Raw genomic sequence first — 19,336 nt, 5'->3', positions numbered from 1 at the left:
TCATCTTAGGAGTAAAAAATATAGAATAATTAATACTTTTATTTATATTTTTAAAATTTTGGAAGAAAAAACCATAAACCAGATCTTATCGTTTCCAAAATTTGTATATGCTTTAGAACATTTCTTAAAAATGATTTCAAAAAAAAAAAAGAACATTTCTTAAAAATGAATAATAAAAAATAGAAATAGTTAGAAATAGTTACAAAATTCTTATTTTTATTCTTTTTTTTTTTTCAAATTGGAAACAAGAATGAAACCGTTATAAATAACTTCTAACTTTACAATTCTATTATCAAAAAAAAAAGGGACCTTTACAATTCTAGTATCTATACTATGTTTTTTTTTCCTTTTCTTTTTTAGTGAATATAACATTCATTTAACTATTTATTTAGTCTTCAATGTTAATTATCTAATTAAATGAAATTATAAAATTGATATTTTTGTAGTATATGTGGAGATGATGGATCGAACTCGCAACCTCTTAGTTTAGTTTGATATATATGTCAATTACCGTTGAGCTATACTTGCTTTGGAAAATATAAAATTGATATTACACACTAGCATAAATTAAAATTGAAAGTCAAAATAGTACCGCACAGATTTTTATATAGCACTATTTAATTAGTTAATTAAATTTTAAGATAGATTCAGATTTAAGATATTTACAACCAAGAGGTTGTGAGTTCGATTTCTCATTCCTACGCGTTGTACTAAAAAGAAGATATTTACAAAAATGTAATAGCTAAAATAAAACAAATTAAATAACATTGATCAAGTTGATCTGAGTGGGTTAAGATACTTTATGTCCGACAAAAGCTTTTAAATTCGAATTCCCACTCCTACCGATCATATTGAAAAAAAAAACATTATAACTATAATTTAATCAAACTTTAGAAAAGCAACCCTAAATGGTTAATTGTAACCGAGAAATAATTTTGGTAATTACTTATTTAGAGTCATTGTTAATTGTTGCTTACCTGAATATAACTCAACTGATTGAGATACCTATTTTGATTGATACCTATTAAAAGATCATGAGTTCGAATTCTCCGTCCAAATTGATCAATTATCAATAAAAATATATAATTAAGTTTTGATTAATATCCTCCGATACCCAAACCTTTTAGCTTCTAAGGTTTTGAAATCTAAGTATTTAAGGACACTACTCTTCTTCAAGCCACAAAATCTACCAATTCCTCCTATTTTTGGAGAGGCTTTCTGTGGGGACGAGATCTTCTAGTGAAAGGTTTAAGATTACGTGTGGGAAATGGATCTTCAATTAATTAAGGTGTTATCTGATCCATGGCTTACAAGATCCCCTACTTTCAAACATTTATCGGTCAACAATGGAGCTTTGGATATCACAGTGGCAAATTTGATTGCTCCAGACGAAAATTGGGATGCTACATTGATTTCACATTTCTTTTGTGACAACCTACAAGATTCGTGGCTTTGACACTATGATAAGAGAGGAAACTATAGTATTCGTAATGGGTACAAAGCTGCATCTAAAATGTAACAAAACTTCTACTAGCACGGATTGCAGGGGGCGTAATGAAACTCTATTTGGAAGCTTAATGTTCCTACAAAAATAAAGATCTTGATTCGGAGAGCAGCACATGAACACATTCTTACAGCCCAAAATCTACATTCAAGAGGAATCGATGTGTTACCTGCTGTACTCATTGTGGCGCAAGGCGGGAGACCTCTACTCATGCTCTTTTCCATTGCAAACGTGCATGCCAGATTTGGAGGATCCTTTTCCCTTCTCTGCCTTACTTCCCTACACAAGTCAACCATAGTTTTTTGGAGTATTGGAGGTTTCTCTCGGATCATCTAGAACGAAATGAATTAAATTTGGCGGCTGTTACCTGTTGGGGCATATGGAATGATCGTAACTCTTTCACTCATGGAAATCAAACATCCCTCTGAAATTAAGTGCGAATGTAAAAATTCATATCTCAATACTTATTTACAAGCTTAGATGAGTATCTCTTTACCTCGAAATCGGCCGACCTCGCGTCAAAGTGTTCATCAATGGTAGCCTCCATCGGATATTTCTTTGAAATTAAACATCGATGCAGCGTGCAGAGATGATTCAACGAGCTTTGGTTGTCATTCGAGATTTTTCGAATGCCCTGGTTGTTGCAACTTCCATTCACATCTCATACTAGTAAACACTCGTATTTGTGAAATTAGAGGTATCTTGGAGGGTTTGAAATTTGCGGCCTCTTTCTCCAGTCTCTCGCCTTGAAGTCGAGTCCGATTCTTTAATGGCGATTTGGATGATTCCGAAGGAGCTGCATACCATGGGAGACGAACAAAATTGGCTGATGGAGATTTCTCATCTCTCAACCACTCCTCCAGAATTTGCAATTTCTCTGCCCAAAAATGGAGAGTCAAAGGGATTTCCCTTCAAATGTTGTCCGTCACTTAATTTAATGAAGTCATTTCTTATTAAAAAAAAAAAAGCATAATTCGTTTAATTTTTTTAAAAATTAATCTCTAAATAAAAAATCACCATGATAATAATTAACTATCAATATTATTTCTTAGTTGACAATTAACCATTAATGATTTTGTTTTTTATTAAGATTAACCATTATAAATTGATTTTCATGAAACTAGTTTTTATATTAATTTTTATTAAAATCAGTGAGTGAATTAACAAAAATTACGTAGCTAAGTTTAAGATTTAATGGGATATCCTTTCCGAAGTCTTGTACTAAGAAAAATTAAATGGGATATATTGAGAGTTCATCGCGAAATTTAATGGGTAAAAATTGAATGCCTCGAGTTCTGTTTAAGCTTTCGCCGAATCGCCGTTTTCTCAAAGAAACGAGAAAAAAAATTCTCAGGAAACCGCCAATTTCTCCATTTCACATGATAATCGGAGCTCTGTAGTCATGGCGATCAATAAACCTGCAGCAAATTCCGGCTATGAACGCATCGTTCTTGCATCCGCCATGGCCTCGCGGCTCCTCCTACTCTTCTTAATCATTTTCTGGCGCGCTCTCCTCAGCCCTTACGACACCTCCGCATCTCTGAATCCTACTTGCTTGATCGATCCATCATCTTCGCCTCTCGCCGAACAACCAGCTCTGTTTCCTGCAATTGGATCTGCCATTGAGAGCAGCATTGTCTGGGATGGCGTCTACTTCGTCCGCATCGCCCAGTGTGGTTATGAATATGAGAAATCCTACGCTTTTTTGCCCCTTCTTCCTCTCTGCATTTCCCTGCTGTCTCGCACAGGTTTGCTAATTATACTCGATTCGCTTTTTGCTTCACTGAATTGGTGGGCTTACTTGCTAGGGTTTTTTTTTTTTTTTTTTTTTTCCTTTTGCAATTTCATTGTTTCCCGTCCTGTTCGATTGTTTATGTTGTGGATTTTATTGTCCCTGCGGTTGAATGATAGGTTCTTATAATTAACTTGGTGTAGTATTTGTATTTTTGTTAATGCGGTGCTAATTTTGTTACAGTGCTATCGCCTTTGGTTCCGGTAATTGGGCATAGAGCTGTGTTGGGACTATCCGGATATGTAATCAATAACATTGCTTTTGTGCTTGCAGCACGTTATCTTTTCAGGTGGGTTTGTTGAGATTACAAGTCTTGGCCAGTAAATACGTAGGTTTATACTCTGATTTTTCGCATGGATTTTTACTTTCTTGCTTCGTTTTATGTATAATTCTGACTTCTACTACCTGGTCGCTCTAACAGGCTTTCACTTATTATTTTGAAGGACGCGGAAGCAGCAATGCGGGCTTCTATTTTATTTTGCTTCAATCCAGCTTCTATATTTTATTCATCACTGTAAGTGGCTTTTGCTTTCGATATCATTTCGTGCTTAAAAAGTTTACTTGATTATGGTTTATGCTTGTAATTTCAGGTATACTGAGAGTCTATACTCTTTATTTTCATTTGGAGGATTATATCACTTGATGAGTGGCAGAAATAGTGTTTCTGCTCTTTGGCTCGCTCTGTCTGGTTGTGCTAGGTCTAATGGAGTGCTCAATGCTGGTTATATCTGTTTTCTGACTATGCATTGGGCTTATGATGCTCTTTGTCTGAAGAAATGCGTGCTTGTAAGGTGTCCCTTGCTAAATTATAGATAATAGACTCTGTACTTTTTCTCTTGATGAGTAATCTTGGTATAGAACAAATAATGCCCTTCTTTAAATTTAGCTGTCTTCAATTTATTTATCAAGCTCTTTCTTCAATTATCCTATCGCTATATAGATTTTTTTAATACTTTTATGTAAGAGAAAAACTGAGTAATGGGCTAGAATGTTTCTCTCAAGTCTTAGTGCTTTTTCATTAAGTATTAGCTCATATTCCAATCATAAGTTCTATTGCTAGTTTGAATTGAAGAATAATTCTGTTGTCATGTGTAAGTGGTGGCTCTTTCTTCTTTTCTCTTTTTGTTTCGTTACTAAGCACTCATTTATAAATAATAAAATCATAAAAGTAACGTGCTTTTACCTTCTGAGTTGGGCAGGCAGATCTGGAACCTTGAAACTCCTTAGAAAATCAATTTCTTCATATGGTCTATTTCCAACTTCTTTCCATGCTCAGCAATATTGCATTCTTATTAGCTTCTTATTTTTTTCCAGCGGACATTGCAGGTTCTAATTACTGGAGCGTTTCACTGTCTCTGTATATTTGGGCCATTTGTTGTGTTTCAAGCATATGGGTATTACAACATCTGCAGTGGACGCTTACCAGATGAATTGAGGCCATGGTGTAAAGCAAGGGTACCTCTGCTATACAATTTTGTTCAAAGTCATTACTGGTATTGTCTTCTTCTTAACTTGCTCATGCTCCTAACTTCATACTGGTATTTGATAGACCCCCGATCATAAAGAAATATGTTAGGAGGAAGGGTAATACTCCCTTAGTCTGTAATTTCCCTCTAGTATCTAAATAATAGAGCAAACTCTATCGGTATTCTGTAGCTTTAATGCGCCTAGTATGCATTGCAGTGCCCTAATATCTAGTGCCTCATCTGATAGATTGTAGGTGTGAGACTCTGTATTTCTTTTCTATATCTCCTCATCATCCTGTAATTTTAGGACTTCTCATTTGGAAATATTTGAAATAGTTGGGAATTACAAGAACTTGCGGTCAAGGAAAATCAGTAAATAATCAAACTATCAAATAGAATAACTCAATAACCCAACTCGAAAGGGTATTCAATTACTTTTTGTGTTTGATAAAAAAAAATGTAGAATTTTTATCAATGAAGAAAAATTAAGAAAGAACGAGGATGCTAAGACAAAAGGATAAAGTATCCTCTTTTTGGATGAAAAATTATGGAACAAAATAGCAGACTAGGATTCCAACCACTGCATGAAAATTCTAACCGGAATTCAAATTATTCAAATTGCAAATGCAGAGATGTAGACAACTTCTGCCACAAGGGGCAGCCCAGTTGGCAAGATCTTGCGGTCTCTTAGTCATATTGGCTTAGAGGTCTCAAGTTCGAACCTTCTTCAAATCTTCTGGTGAGCTTAATACCAAAAATCTTTGATTTCTCCGGGGTTGAGCCTTGAGGCAAGCGTGGGTGTCCTTGGGTATAGGAGAGCAAAACTCTGACTTCCGGTTGTCAAAAAAAAAAAGAAAGATGTAGACAACTTCCCAACATCAATATATGAGTGGGAAACCGTATTAATTTTCATTTTTCTTCATAAACCTTTATCACAAGACAATATTTTAATAATATTTATTTTGTTTTGGAATTGATTATCAACTTTTTGTTAGATTTTGCATTATCTCTAATCTAATTGACATTGTTAATGCTCTTTTAGGCATCTAACTTTACATGTCTTTTTGGGATGGCAGGGGAGTAGGTTTCTTAAGATATTTCCAATTCAAACAGCTGCCAAACTTTCTACTTGCATCCCCAATTTTATCTTTGGCTTCTTTCTCTATTGCTCATTATGCGAAGTCAAAGCCAAAGCTTTTGTTGTCGGTGGGCTTCCAAGCTGCTGCCGAGGATAGAAATTCTGCAGCTATGCTTTACTTTCCAGAACGTGCTTCAAGGTCAAACATACCTCAGCCTGCGGTGGCATATTCCTCCAGGATACAAGGTATTGCTTCTTATTAAATAACGGCAATGCAATAATTTTGCATGTTGTCCAAGCAGTAAGAAGTTTTGAATTGGCGTGATTTTTTTTTCTCGACTTTCCCTCGCATTCTGTGTTTTGTTGCAAGTTTCCATGCACCTTAAGCTATTATCTCATAGGAAATCAGAATCTTAGGCGGAGAAAGCAGATTATTGGACAGGATCCTGCTGATCTTCCAGTAGAGGATAAACCATCCATGGGGTCGGGATACTTTTCTGCTTTTGTACTTCCATTTATCCTACATACGGGATTTATGGCGGCCACGGCATTTTTTGTCATGCATGTACAGGTTTGGCTCCTCTCCACAGTTTGTACTTGTAAAAATTTATATATATATATATATATATAGTGCCTGCTGAAGAAAACTCGTTTGCTTGTTTTCTGTTATAGCATGTGCATCATTTTATTTTTTCCACAGCATTATCGTTTTTATAAATCCTGTTTTAATATTTTTTTAATTTATATAGTAATAGCAGATTTTGTAAACAACTGCTTTGAATTTGACTGAGGCAATAGTTCTCAAACTTGAACCAAATGGACTTTGATGAGAAGTGTTTTCTAGATATAACAATAGAAATATTGATGGTTTGGATGTTTTAGATGACTAAGGGTGGTCTCACGGTTTTTCTCCCTTGAAGGAGTGAGACCTACGCCTTGAGAAGGTATGAGGAAAAGCCTCATTTTAAATTAAAACATATATTCATAAAAACATAAAAATGTAAAGCCATATGTTAATTATACTTTTTGTATTTCGTGTTTATTAAAGTTACAGTGCTTTCTAAAGCCATATATGCTGAACAACTATATCTCATGTTGTATTAATGTTATATACTTAATCAGACTTATATATTTTGAAGAATGGACAATATGTTTACATTATTATTCCACTCTAAGCTTCAGTTCATTAGGCATAAGCCTCTTCTTTGAGGAGCATAAGCATCTGACAAATCAAATTGGGCATGTGTTGAAGATAAAATTTGTCTCGTTTGGAGCCTAGCCTTTTAAAACATTGAATAGTATGAAATCAATTAATCCAAACAAGAGTATAAAATGTGTGGATTGTTGAAAATTATGAATTTACCTTTTGCATATGATCATTGTATTCTCTGGAAGATTAGATATTATAACTTTTCGTAATATTGGTGTTGGGAGAACTCTATAGAATTGGTGTTCATGACTTCTTGAAGCTAAGCCTATAAGACGTAAACTATCTTATAAGAATCCGGAAATGATGTTTACCGATAAAGATAGACTGGTATAGGTTAGGTACGTACTTATACATCTTTCCCAACAAATTAAAATTTCATATTCCAAACCTTGGTTAATGAATCCCAGGCAAAATAAATAATCTATCAAAAGGTTCTAGATTTCTTTTGTCATTTAAAGCTCGGTATCTCATAGTCTGGAACTGGACAGGTCGCAACACGGTTTCTCTCTGCCAGCCCTCCTCTCTATTGGTTTGCCTCATATATTATGGTTTCACCTGGTCGCTTTAAGAGATGGGGATATGTGATCTGGTCATACTCCGTTGCTTACATTCTTCTCGGTAGTCTGCTTTTTTCGAATTTCTACCCTTTCACATGATTAGTTCCCATTAGCTATGATATGGAAGCATCGTCAGGTCGCTGGTGACCATGCTATTGCTTCATAAATCCGATTGATCATTCTGGTTAGAACTCAACTCAACTATTGCTTTTTCGAGTCGTTTATGAAAGAAACTGGGATTTGAAGCAATTCCAATTGGCTTTTGCTGTAGTTGAGTTTCATCAGAATTCATCCATTGATGACATCAATGAGCAGAATGATGGTGGACTATGTTCCTTATCAGCTTCAAGGATTAAGATCTCATTACATATGTTGTGTTTATAGCTCTGAAATTGAGATCAGACCACAGATATTAATCATTGGTATTGTAGTGCAAAGAATTTGAATGGTTGTGAAGGGGATTCGTTCAGATGTGATCGACCTTGTGGCTATCACTTTATGATAGAAATGAAGAAGATTTTTAACCTTGACCACGTTGAATAATTTCTCGGGTTTTGAGATATTTTTTGTGTTGTGTTTTTAAAAGTTTGTTTTACCTTCACAAACGCTGTAGTGTATTGATATGAATTGAGGCTTTTGTAAATTTCATATTTATTATAGTTATCCGTCCACTTGAACATATCTCAATTGGCTAAAGCACCTACCTCTCGTGAGTTTGAATTCTCACATTCACATATTATACTTAAAAAAGATTTATTTGCTTAACTAGTAATTAACAGTTTATGGAATTTTGAATATTGCTTTATATCCTGTATCCAAGTACCCAGCAGTTTAAACAACTGCTAGAGACTTCACTGAATGTTGTTTTTAGTAGATGTAATATCTTAGTTAAATTATATGAACTTTTGAAAATATGTTTAATTAGTCTTTTAAACTTTCAATGTTGTGTTCACAAAATCTTGTTCACTGAACTTTAATAAAATATTTAATAAGTTGGATCTATTAGAGACAAAATCGAAAATTCAAGGAAGCTATCGGACACACCTAAAAAAGTAGAAGGATCGAATGCGGAATATGTTTTAGGGCACCCAAAAGGCAATCCCTTATATAATGTCTAAGAAACGTTTCACACCGACATTATGCAATATTGACGCCCCTATCGATGGATTAGTTTGAGTTTGAACACTGTACAAAGAAGTAGAGGTATAAAATACAGAGAAGAAGTAAGAAATATTTCAAACAGAGGGGCCAGATCTGAGCACTCTCTCTAGTTTCTCAGCCTTGGTGTAATCCTTTTGATTGAGAGGCCCAGCAGGGAATGGAGTTATTTCCACAATAAGATGTGGAGTTGGAAGCTCATCAAACAGAGCTCTCACATTGTTACAGCAAACACTCTCTCCATGAGCACTTTCCCTCCTGATTTGGCAGCCCTACAAATCCCAACCTCACACTTGTTTATAACAAAAAACACCATGCTCTATACATCGTGATGTCTTTGAGAATCATGAAACGAAAACAAAACGGTTTGCGTGTGTGAAGTGTGAAACGGGATGATACCAGAATCATGAAACGAACAAGAAACGATTTGTGAGAGTGAAGTGTGAATGGGATGGATACCAGGCATCATATAGAAATGAACTAATGAGTTCTAGGATTGTTATCGAACCTTGTGTGAAGTGGCGTCGATGAAGTGATCGTCGTCAGAAAGCAGGGATGCAATGGCTTTAAGAAGTCGTCGTCCTTCGGATTTAGAAGGCACCCGATAATTCCTCCGAAGAGTGCCCTTCGTGGTAGGATGCCATTTGCTCACTAGTTTCCTTTTATCAGCTGCTTCATCCACTGTCAATAGAAACAAAAAAGTAGAATGAATAATCGTCCACCCCCAAATTCTAGATGTTAAAGTGGAAATAAAACACCAAAAGGGTTCTAATTCTGTTTGAGATTCATGAACAGATTCCTTAGACAGCATCCTTTACAAAATTGCTTTTTGTTGATGTTGATGAATGTCACTGATAATTTTCAAACACGAAAAAAAGAACACCTTCGCCCTCAGTTACTCGGTTATCTAACCCGAGATTACAATAACCCGAGATTACAAAAGGAGAACCGAACAGATAACTTCCCCATTGTTCCTTAAGCACAGATGTTTCACATAGAAAAACTCTAAATCTAGTTATATTATTCAACAAAGCAACTAACTATAGTCCAAAGAGCAGAATTTTTTAGTACTAACAGCAAATTAGTAGCCTAATATATGAAAGTGGTGCAAATTGTCTCATTATTTTGAATAAACGCCAGTCCTCTTCAATCACAACGGACAAATTTCGAGTCTCGAGTTAAAATAAACACAAGTAGTGAATAGTGAGTGTTACCAAACTGAATACATTTGAAGGAAACACTCAAAAGAATGTCACATTTCTTTCTTTGGTGTCAGTTAACAGAGAAAACCGATGAAACGTCACAAAGTCCCCGAACTATTCAACCCTTTCATTAATAAGCAGTGACTCCCAAGCAAACCATTAAGGAGATGTAGATCAAATTAAACACGATATTGTAAGAAGGGTTGAAATGTAACTGCTGAAAGACTGCAAAAAAAATATGGAATCACATAGATTCGTAGATAGTTTGCCAGCTCGCATTCAAGATTCAACAGAGGAAAGGCTTAAAAGAGGCCAAAGAATAACTTCCAGAAAGCTCTACATCTATATCAAACCGCTAAAATAAATAAATTATTCAATGTGGCTGTCGCATTTACGACTGTGATCTACAAGATAGATCGAGAAACGCTTTTTAACCATGTATCTCATGATCATAGGAGGCACCACTCTATATATATAATAGCACCCGCATTGAATAATTTCTTTGTCAGTTTTTAGAATCTAATCCCTTCATAAATTCCAAACCAAATAAAAATACAGCTGATAAGTGCAAACCATTGAATTTACATTCTTCATTTGATAAATTGACATCATAACAGGTATTGCTCAGTCTAGTATGTTCATAAATTTGTAAAATAAACTCAAAACAGCCAGAGAAACATAAAAATCCTACTGCATTTAATTCCATCAAAATCTAAACAAAGAGTAAAACTCAAGCAAATTTAAGAGTGCCCACAAACCTGGCTTTCCTCTAACACTCTCCAGCCACTTAGAAAACCCCAAATCACTGCCACTTTCCCCAGCAGCACCACCACCATAGGAAACATCCAAATCTGGGGAGGAAAAACCAAACACAAAATTTCCCAATAAAACCAGAACCCACAATCACAAAAGGGGCAAAATTAAAAGAGACAAAAAGCACCATAAAAAGGAAGAAGAGACCCAGACCTGAGACAAGAGGGTTGGATTGAGATCCAGCGAAACCAGCTCTCAAGAGGGCGTAGAAGATGCAAATTCTACCAGCCCACAAAATTGGGGCCTCGATAAGAGAAGCACGAGTGGTGGTGAGTGAGGTGAATGTACTGAAGTGGGATTTCTTCGATGTTTGGTGAAAGTGGAGAAATGCTTTGAGGGTATTTGTGGGTTCGGTTCCAAAAGCAGGAAACAGAGTTCTGGGGAGCAAATTGATGGAATGGAGGCTGTGAAAATGGAAGGGGAAGGCGGTGTATTGGTATGGAGAAGTGAAGGTGGTGTGTACAATGGAGAGAAGCATTCTTATTGAGTTGCAGACTCACAGAAATGGTGAAATCCACGCTGAGCCAGAGAGACGATACGAGACTGTTAAAGCTCTTTAGCTCCCAAACGGCGCCGTTTCCATCCCCGATCAAAACAATCACTTTTTTTTAGAGGTATAACATGTCGAGTGGGGATCGAATTCACGTTCTCATGATTGAATGTATTTATCAATTACTACTCTATTTATCAATTACTACTAAACTATGCTCGTTTTGGCACAAAAATAATCACTTTAAAAATAAAAAACCTAAAACGAACATTTTGAAAATATGACTCACAAGAAAAAGTTAAAAGTAGAGATCAAAATAAATCAAAACTAAAAATATGGACACAAAAATAGTATTTTAATCACTTTTTTAACTGTTATTATCACGGTTTTTAATATTGATAAGCTAGCTTTGAACTCTCAAATTCAAACATGTGGGTGCAAAATGTTATCATACTCTATTGTCGTATAGCGATAGAAACCTGTTCATGCTGTTTCAGCTATGCTTTTTCGCCTTCTTTTCACTTTGGACAGGAGGGCTAGTAGACACAGGAAGGAAGCAAGATGAATTATTTTGAAAAAGCTATTAAAATAAAAAATTAATAAAAAATTTAATTAATAAATAAGCTCTTCATCATTTCTAAATAAGTCTAAATTATTAATACTAATATTATATCGATATTAGTGATACTTTGTTGATTTTTTTGTGATACTATGAGAATATTGATGACGTAGAATCGAGGATATATGATAATGTGGACGTATAGATAGAATTTCAATATCATAATTATTGTTGCTATTACTTTTATTAATTAACTAAATATTAATTAATGTGTAAAAAAATCTATTGAAGGTGATTTGATTAGAAAAAAAATGCAGGAAAAGATATTTTTATTTTTATTTTTTATTATTTGTTTTAATACTTTTGATAGACCATACATTAAATTATAATGGGAATGTGATCTTTTCTTTTAATAATTGAGGATGATCAGATTAATTTACTTATATTTTAAATAATTTATAACTACGAAGCAACTGATTACTTCTTTAACATTGAAAATGATTTAAAAATTTAATTTAAACTTGTGAATTCAAAAATACCATTATTAAAATGAAGTTTTTTTTTTCCATTTTAAAGTAAACTTTAAGATAATGTTGTACCAAAAAGATTATCCATTTCAAAACTATATATCTTGAAAAATATCTATTAAAATACCAAATATTGTTTTTATTTTGAATTTCGATTATTTATAGAAATCTAATTTCTGTAAATAAAATATTCACGGAACTTTTTTTTTTTTTTTTTTTGAGAATAGAACGTTTTTATAATATAAAAAAATAAATTTCTCCTATAATAAAAAAAAACACCGTTCATTTATTTATTTTTGGGAAGGAAAATATCTTGAAGAAAAAAAACAAGAAGATGAAAAAAGAAAATGTTGGGTCACATCTAAATAATTAAAACATATGGAAGATGGTGAGTGCCAGTGGGGCCTGATTAATCCTTCTCTCCTTATCCAAATACATCAAAAAGATAAACAAAAGAAATGGACCAATTGTGGAGCTGGAAATTTAATAGCTTATTCGGTAACATTTTTGTTTTTTGGTTTTTTTTTTTATCCAATTTTGGTTTTTTTATTTTTATTTTTTTTTATCTTTTAATTTTATTAGAAATTTAAATATTTGATAACTATTTATGTTTTTTGTTTATCATTTTTAGAAATATTCTCAAAATTGTACAGAAATTTTAGAAACAACAAAAACAGTTTTTGGTTTTTTGTTCTGTTTCTTATTCTGATATAAATAAAGATTTTGTTTTATCATTCTTGAATTCAAATCCTCGTTTTATCATTTTTGGAAAGTAAAAGATTTTTTTTTTTTTTTAAGAATATGATGATTGATGTGAAAAATTATTTTCACTTAATACAATGCAAAAAAAAACATATTTTAAGAAATAGTAATATAAGAAACCAAAGGAGTACCATTAGCCATATTAACCTTTCAAAAAAAACCTGAAAATTATATTAATATCAAAGTTCAATAAACAAATGAGATTAAAATTAAAAATTTAAATATATTTTAAAAGTTTAAAGACTAAAATAGGATTAGAAAAATCTTACTATATTAATATTTTAAAATTTAGAGACTAAATTGAACAAACTTAAAAATTTAAATATCAAAATATATATTTTAAAAACTTGAAAACTAAAATAGGATAATCATTAGAGTTCAATAAATAAAGTAAGATTTAAATCTTTTATTTTTTACTAATTTAATTCTGGATTATTTAAAAAAAATGGAAAGCAAGCATTTGGGCTTCATGGGCCGAATCATTGGGCCCATCTGTACATTCATATTCATATTCAGAAAGATTATATGTTTTTCTCTTTTTGGTTAAATTATAATCTTATTATGTTACCTACTAATCTAAACTTTAAAAAGAAAAATCAATAGCCTTCTTTTCTTTTTTTAAACCATTTCAATAAAGTCTTTGAACTTTTGATTTTGGTTATAATAACTTCAAATCTCTCATCACCATTATTAGACTAAAAATTGATGATTTATCTAAAAAAAACTAACAAATCAACTAGATAAAACAACGACATACAAAAAATCATTGATTTAAAATGTATTTCTGTCTATTACTTCCAATTTTTTTTCATTTCCCCTCATTTATTATAGACTAATACGTTGTAAAATAAACGGTAAATGTATAAGGTCGAATGTAATCTATACTAGAATTTACAATAGTACGAACTATATTTTACACCTCATCTTTTTTAGTACAACAATTTGAGGATATGAAAAATCGAATATCCAACCTCGAAGAGAGGAGAACATGTCAATTATCGTTAAGTTATGCTTATGTTAACTATTTAACACTTGAGTAGTAATTCAAACCGCACCACTCTGTATTTTGCTCCACCCGCATTACTAATTCCAAAAAAAAAAAAAATACCTCCTTCCAACAAAGGAAGTTATAAGTTAAGTGGCGGATCTAAAACTTGTATACAGTGAAAGAAATTAAAGAAAAAAAAAGTATCACATAAAAATAAAATTAAAACTTATTTGTATCATTTAAAATGGTATATGTATTTGTTGGCCCCACACAGATCCCCGTGACTTTGCCTTCACATGTTCGAATCCTACAACTTCGCATAGAAAAGTCTTTAATTCATCAACACTTTTAAATTTCAATCATGGTAGTACCCATTTTTGTCGTGGTTTCCTCGTAAATTAAACACCTATATAACATTTGACCCGTCTGTGTCACCGCCACTTAAGATTTGAGACTATTTTATTTTCTAAAAGTACAGAGAAGTCATCTCTCACAGTAAGAGATAAGTGTTGACCTATCAGCACATCAGTATTATTCTATAACATTTCAGCAATTTATACCTCATATGTTATGTTGTGTTATATTAAGAAGTTTTCATCCACTAGTTAAGTTATGTATTATTTGCAGGATTATATCCAAAATCTACTTCTTTTCTTTACCCCTATTCACCTAATTCGACTCTGTGACAAATAAAACATCTATTAGTTGAATTTTTAATCATTTTTTAGAACCGTCTTTAAACATAATTCAACTGGTTGAGACATATATTTTTGACCAAAAGTTAAAGAAATCTTCCAGTTGGACAAACCTACCCATGTTGAGCTCAATACACATACATAAATATATAAAGCTAAAAAAAAATTTAAGTTTCAACTTCCAAATGGTAGGAGTGTGAAGAAATTAAAAAAAGAAGTTTTTTTCTTCTTTTTTTTTTCCCTTTATGGGCAAGAGAAATATGCTCCACTGAATCAGAAAATTAAATAAGGAGTGGATTAGTTGTAAATAATGAAATGTTTTCAGATATTTGGCTAGACTTTCAAATTTTTAAAGCAAACTTATTAAGTACAAACTACAAAGAAATGAAAGGTCACCAATGGCTCTTTAATAATTAGGTTTAATTATTGGTTCCAAATTATAGAGGAAGAAGATGGTCCTCCCTTTATAAAGAAATTTTGTAATGAGTAGCCTTTCAAATTTTCAAATATAGCCCCTTTTACCCTTATAGTTACTTAAAATTATGGTCGGTTTTAGTTTATATACTTTTCACAAGTCCATTACTGAGAAAAGTGGTGGTCTCGTCTTGCTTGTTGGGAGAGAGGAAGCTTTCGGACCATCTTTTCCAGCCAGATAGCGAGCGATCGCTAGTTTATTGTAAGAAACATTAATCAAATTTTAATTAAGTTATTTCTGTAGTTTCATAGCCGAGACTACTATTTCTTAATCGTACCCTTTTAAAAAGTCATTTTTACCGAAAATTCTAAGTGTGGCGTTTTCTTTTTTTAAAAAAACTATAATAATATAAATAGATAAATAAAGGCTAAACTTAGAGTGGGGGTAGGGAGAGAGTGATGATTGAAAGTAGATTAAAGGAATAGAAGTCTACTATTATATATGTGTGGAATACATCTTGGGATATTGTTTATCATAATTGCTCATTCATCAACTTCCACATTATGGTGGATCTTAAATAAATTTATTTTAACTTTAGATATATAAGTTTATTGGAGAGCTTATTTCAAATTTATTGGACTTTTGTAAAATAGAAAAATTTATGGTCTAAAAAACCTCTTGTGATTGTTCTTTTTGTATAAAACGATGAAAAATATCTAATAATCCTGATCAAACCGATGAAGTTGCTTTGGATATGATATTATTGATAAGAATTGGACTTTCGTCAAGACATTATCAAAGGGGAAATTCAAATAGCGTATAAGAGAAAGAGTACTATCTCGTGCATCTTTCTTCTTTTAGACAGGTTTAGTTGCTGACCAGAGAATCTTTCTAAAAAAATTTCTCGCAAAAACAAAATTCGTCAAAGAGAAAAAATAAACAAAAAGAAAGGTGGTGTGATAGCTAGCTTTGGTATGTTGGGGATATCACTATAGCTGAACGTAATGCCTACGTCGCATTTGTCCATGAGTGGTTGGAATTAACGTTGCCAACCTGACCTTAGCTCAATTTATTTACGTATATATCATCGATCAAAAGGTCGTGGGTTTGCATGAGTCCAACTATACTATTTAGAATGTATGCTACCTAAAGTCTATCGCATATCATTGCAACTAAATTTAGATGTGGAGAGGTAGGAGTTTGGAGTAAAACAAATTTTCAAGAGAGAGAAAAGAAAAATATAACTTGGAGATCAAATTGAAAGACAAAAGTTTTTCTTTTTTCAAGTTCTAAGTGGGGTCTTATTGATTAAAGATTAAAAAGAGTAATAAGCACACTTAATTACCCTTTTTCCAAAAGCAAACATAATTTGGTATGATTGATAAATGTACTTAATTAAACGTTATTAGAATATAAGCATCACATGTGTAGCACTTTTGATATAATGGATATGAAAAACTTAAAAGTGTTCCAAAATAGGAGAGTGAGAAGCCAAAAGAGATCAAGATTATTCTAATGCTTTAAGCTATTTGTGAAACTTTTATGCCCTTTTCCCAAACAAAAGAGAGATCTAATTTGGGTGTGATATTCATTTCTCTCAACAAATAATGATTGAAGTGTGATACCAAATTTTGTGAATGTGGGTTTAATGAATGCACATAAAGCCTCTGATAATCTTGAAATTTTGGCATTGATTTTTACATGATTTTCATTCTCTTTCTTTAAAAGATGTAAGAATATGTAAGGTACATTTACAAAATCTTAAGAAATTAAAAGGGTTGTACTTGGTATGTCCTCGTCCTCGTATCAGCGAAAGACGAGTTCTCGAAGTAAATAGTCATTGAAAGACGAACAGTGACAATTGTATCTATTAAATCATTGAACTTTAACAAAGTTTCAAACTAAGCTATGATCTCTTATTTCAATTTCGACTATTATACGTCAATTGGATTGGGTTATGATTTGGTGTGATGTGACACACAAAGGAGTAGGTCAATTAAATAGAATAGGAGCAAACCAACCAAAAAAACAAGCTTAAAATGTAATTCGCCCGTCTCACCCTATCACTTTTTTTTCCTTTCTCCCACACCTTTATATCATCCCGCGCTTACTCTCTTATGCCATGATATGTCAAAATCATCCATCATTAGATCAATTAGCATGTCATATTAGTACATCAGTAACAATGTTAACGACCAGAATATATTAAAATATGTATTGAAAATTCAAAGGACATAATTGAAACTCTATAAAAATCAATGATTAAATAAATACAACCAACAACCATACAAACATACATGGTAAATTACATACAAATCTATCTTTTAATATATATCATAAGTTTACATGAAACTGTTCAACTAGTCAAAGCCTCAATTACTTTCTTGAAAATTTGAATTTAAAATTTTCCCATTTGTTGTGAAATATATATATGTATACTATTACATGGTGAGCCTACCAACTTTAAACAAAAACATAATATTTATATGCTTACAATAAGGTTTTAGATAAAGTTAGTAATATTTTTTTTGAGGTGGAAAATGGCGGACGAAAGACACGTGGGATCCCACAAAGAGTTATGATTGAGTTAAATATTAGGTTTGCATTATTGCAATAATTAAATAGGCTCGTGAAGGGGAAGCTTTTGTTATTTTTGGGACCAATTTTTTCAGCAATTAAAGTTGGATGGTTACCATGTGGGTTAGATTACTATTTTAATCTAGGTATAATTATAATTTGTACTGTTCGATTTCTAATAATTTAATTTTATATAATAATTCAACTGGTTAAGACATGCATTATTCGATTGATCAAAATAGATACTTTAAAGATTTAACTAAATGATTGTGAGTATTTCTCATTCTAGTGAAAGATTAAAAAAATTAATAAATTAATGTGAAAATGTGTCATATGAATGGCATAATATTGTAACGAGAGAGATGCAGATTTTATAAATCATGTTTATTGAAAAACGTGAATTTAAGTTGAGCAAAGTATGAAGTAAGAGGAACATCCGTACACAAACTAATGTACTCCATTCTCGTTATGATTCAAGAAAAAAAAAAGTTAAAAACACATTTCTTGTCGGGTAATTTAGGTTCATTCGATAATAATTTATGCTTTTATGTTTTTATTTTTCTTTTTAAAAAAAAACAAAAGTCATAGTCTATAACTGTTTTATATTTTTTAGAATTATTTTTTTCTAAGTTACAAAGATATGTTAGAGAGAAAAATCTATGTCCCTCGTTTACTAATTCAAGGAATATAATTAAGGTCAAGCTCCATGAGTCCTCCCTCATTTGGGGACGAGGATCGTGGGAAAAATTACCTATTTAGCAATCAACTTTAATTATTTTTAAATTAAAAATTAAATACTAATTACATAAGGGATCATTGTTTGGTGGAGTTGCACTTCATGTGACTTGAACTCAAGATCTGAAAGCCACTCAACTATCCCTCGGACACAATCATTATAAATTTTAGACAATGATTAAACTATTACATACTAAAATTCAATAACAAATCATTACTTTTCACTTTTGAATTATAATTATTGGGTTTCAATATTATTTTAGTCACCATACTTTCAACTTTAATTCATCTTGATCATGTATTTCACCAAACTACATGAACTATAAATTTATATTAAAAGGTTTTTATTTGTATATAAAATTTTCAAATTGTTACTTCGATACAACGAACCAAATATATTTTTTAATCTTTAGAAATCACACAAAATACCATCTTTTTTAGTGCAACAAATGGAGGGTATAGTTTTAAACTTCTAAACTCAGAGTAGGTGTAAGTAACTACTGAGCTATGTTCGTATCGTCACAAAATACAATATTTTCTAATGTGAAGTACTTGCATTGTGATATTAAATATATAGATGCTTTTTAATTTTTAAAAGATATAATCCATTAAAGCAGAGACTCAAACTTAGAGAAACCGAATACCTAACTACTCCCTTTTAAGAGTTTCTAATTCTAAATATAGACATGCACTTAATCAAAGAGATGGGATTTGAGTAGTATTTGGTAAAGATTCTCCATTAGAAATTTACAAATGGTACCATACAATCTACACTAAATATGCTTCTCTACCCAAGAAACTTCACCTC

General features: G+C 32.2%; 2 protein-coding genes across 7 annotated transcripts; one reads left to right on the top strand and one right to left on the bottom strand.

The window, feature by feature from the left end:
• Nucleotides 1-2,728: 2,728 nt before the first annotated feature.
• On the top strand, nt 2,729-8,288 carry LOC148207672 (uncharacterized). Of its 6 annotated transcripts, XR_015787729.1 has the most exons (9): nt 2,732-3,252; nt 3,480-3,585; nt 3,718-3,810; nt 3,887-4,082; nt 4,611-4,789; nt 5,839-6,086; nt 6,242-6,411; nt 7,539-7,791; nt 7,879-8,288. XR_015787729.1 is itself a non-coding variant. In XM_088118363.1 (8 exons), exons 1-8 carry the CDS (start codon nt 2,907-2,909, stop codon nt 7,704-7,706), a joined length of 1,416 nt encoding a protein of 471 aa, XP_087974489.1. In that variant the 5' UTR covers nt 2,731-2,906; the 3' UTR covers nt 7,707-8,288. The 6 variants fall into 6 exon arrangements, 4 of the variants coding, with proteins under 4 accessions (XP_087974490.1, XP_087974489.1, XP_087974488.1 ...); XR_015787730.1 differs by lacking the exon at nt 7,879-8,288 and having other exon boundaries at nt 2,729-3,252; nt 6,258-6,411; nt 7,539-7,676; XM_088118363.1 differs by having other exon boundaries at nt 2,731-3,252; nt 3,570-3,585; nt 7,539-8,288.
• Nucleotides 8,289-8,670: 382 nt separating this feature from the next.
• On the bottom strand, nt 8,671-11,332 carry LOC111024066 (uncharacterized). The gene is made up of 4 exons (XM_022301647.2): nt 10,934-11,332; nt 10,726-10,818; nt 9,274-9,446; nt 8,671-9,037 (listed from the first exon to the last, which is right to left on the bottom strand). Exons 1-4 carry the CDS (start codon nt 11,256-11,258, stop codon nt 8,843-8,845), a joined length of 786 nt encoding a protein of 261 aa, XP_022157339.1. The 5' UTR covers nt 11,259-11,332; the 3' UTR covers nt 8,671-8,842.
• Nucleotides 11,333-19,336: the final 8,004 nt, after the last annotated feature.

This window comes from Momordica charantia, unplaced genomic scaffold, assembly GCF_013281855.1.
Source record: "Momordica charantia cultivar OHB3-1 unplaced genomic scaffold, Mcharantia_2.0 BLBB01000111.1, whole genome shotgun sequence".
Classification (NCBI taxonomy): Eukaryota; Viridiplantae; Streptophyta; class Magnoliopsida; order Cucurbitales; family Cucurbitaceae; genus Momordica; species Momordica charantia.
This window is presented reverse-complemented; position numbering and strand designations above follow the sequence as displayed.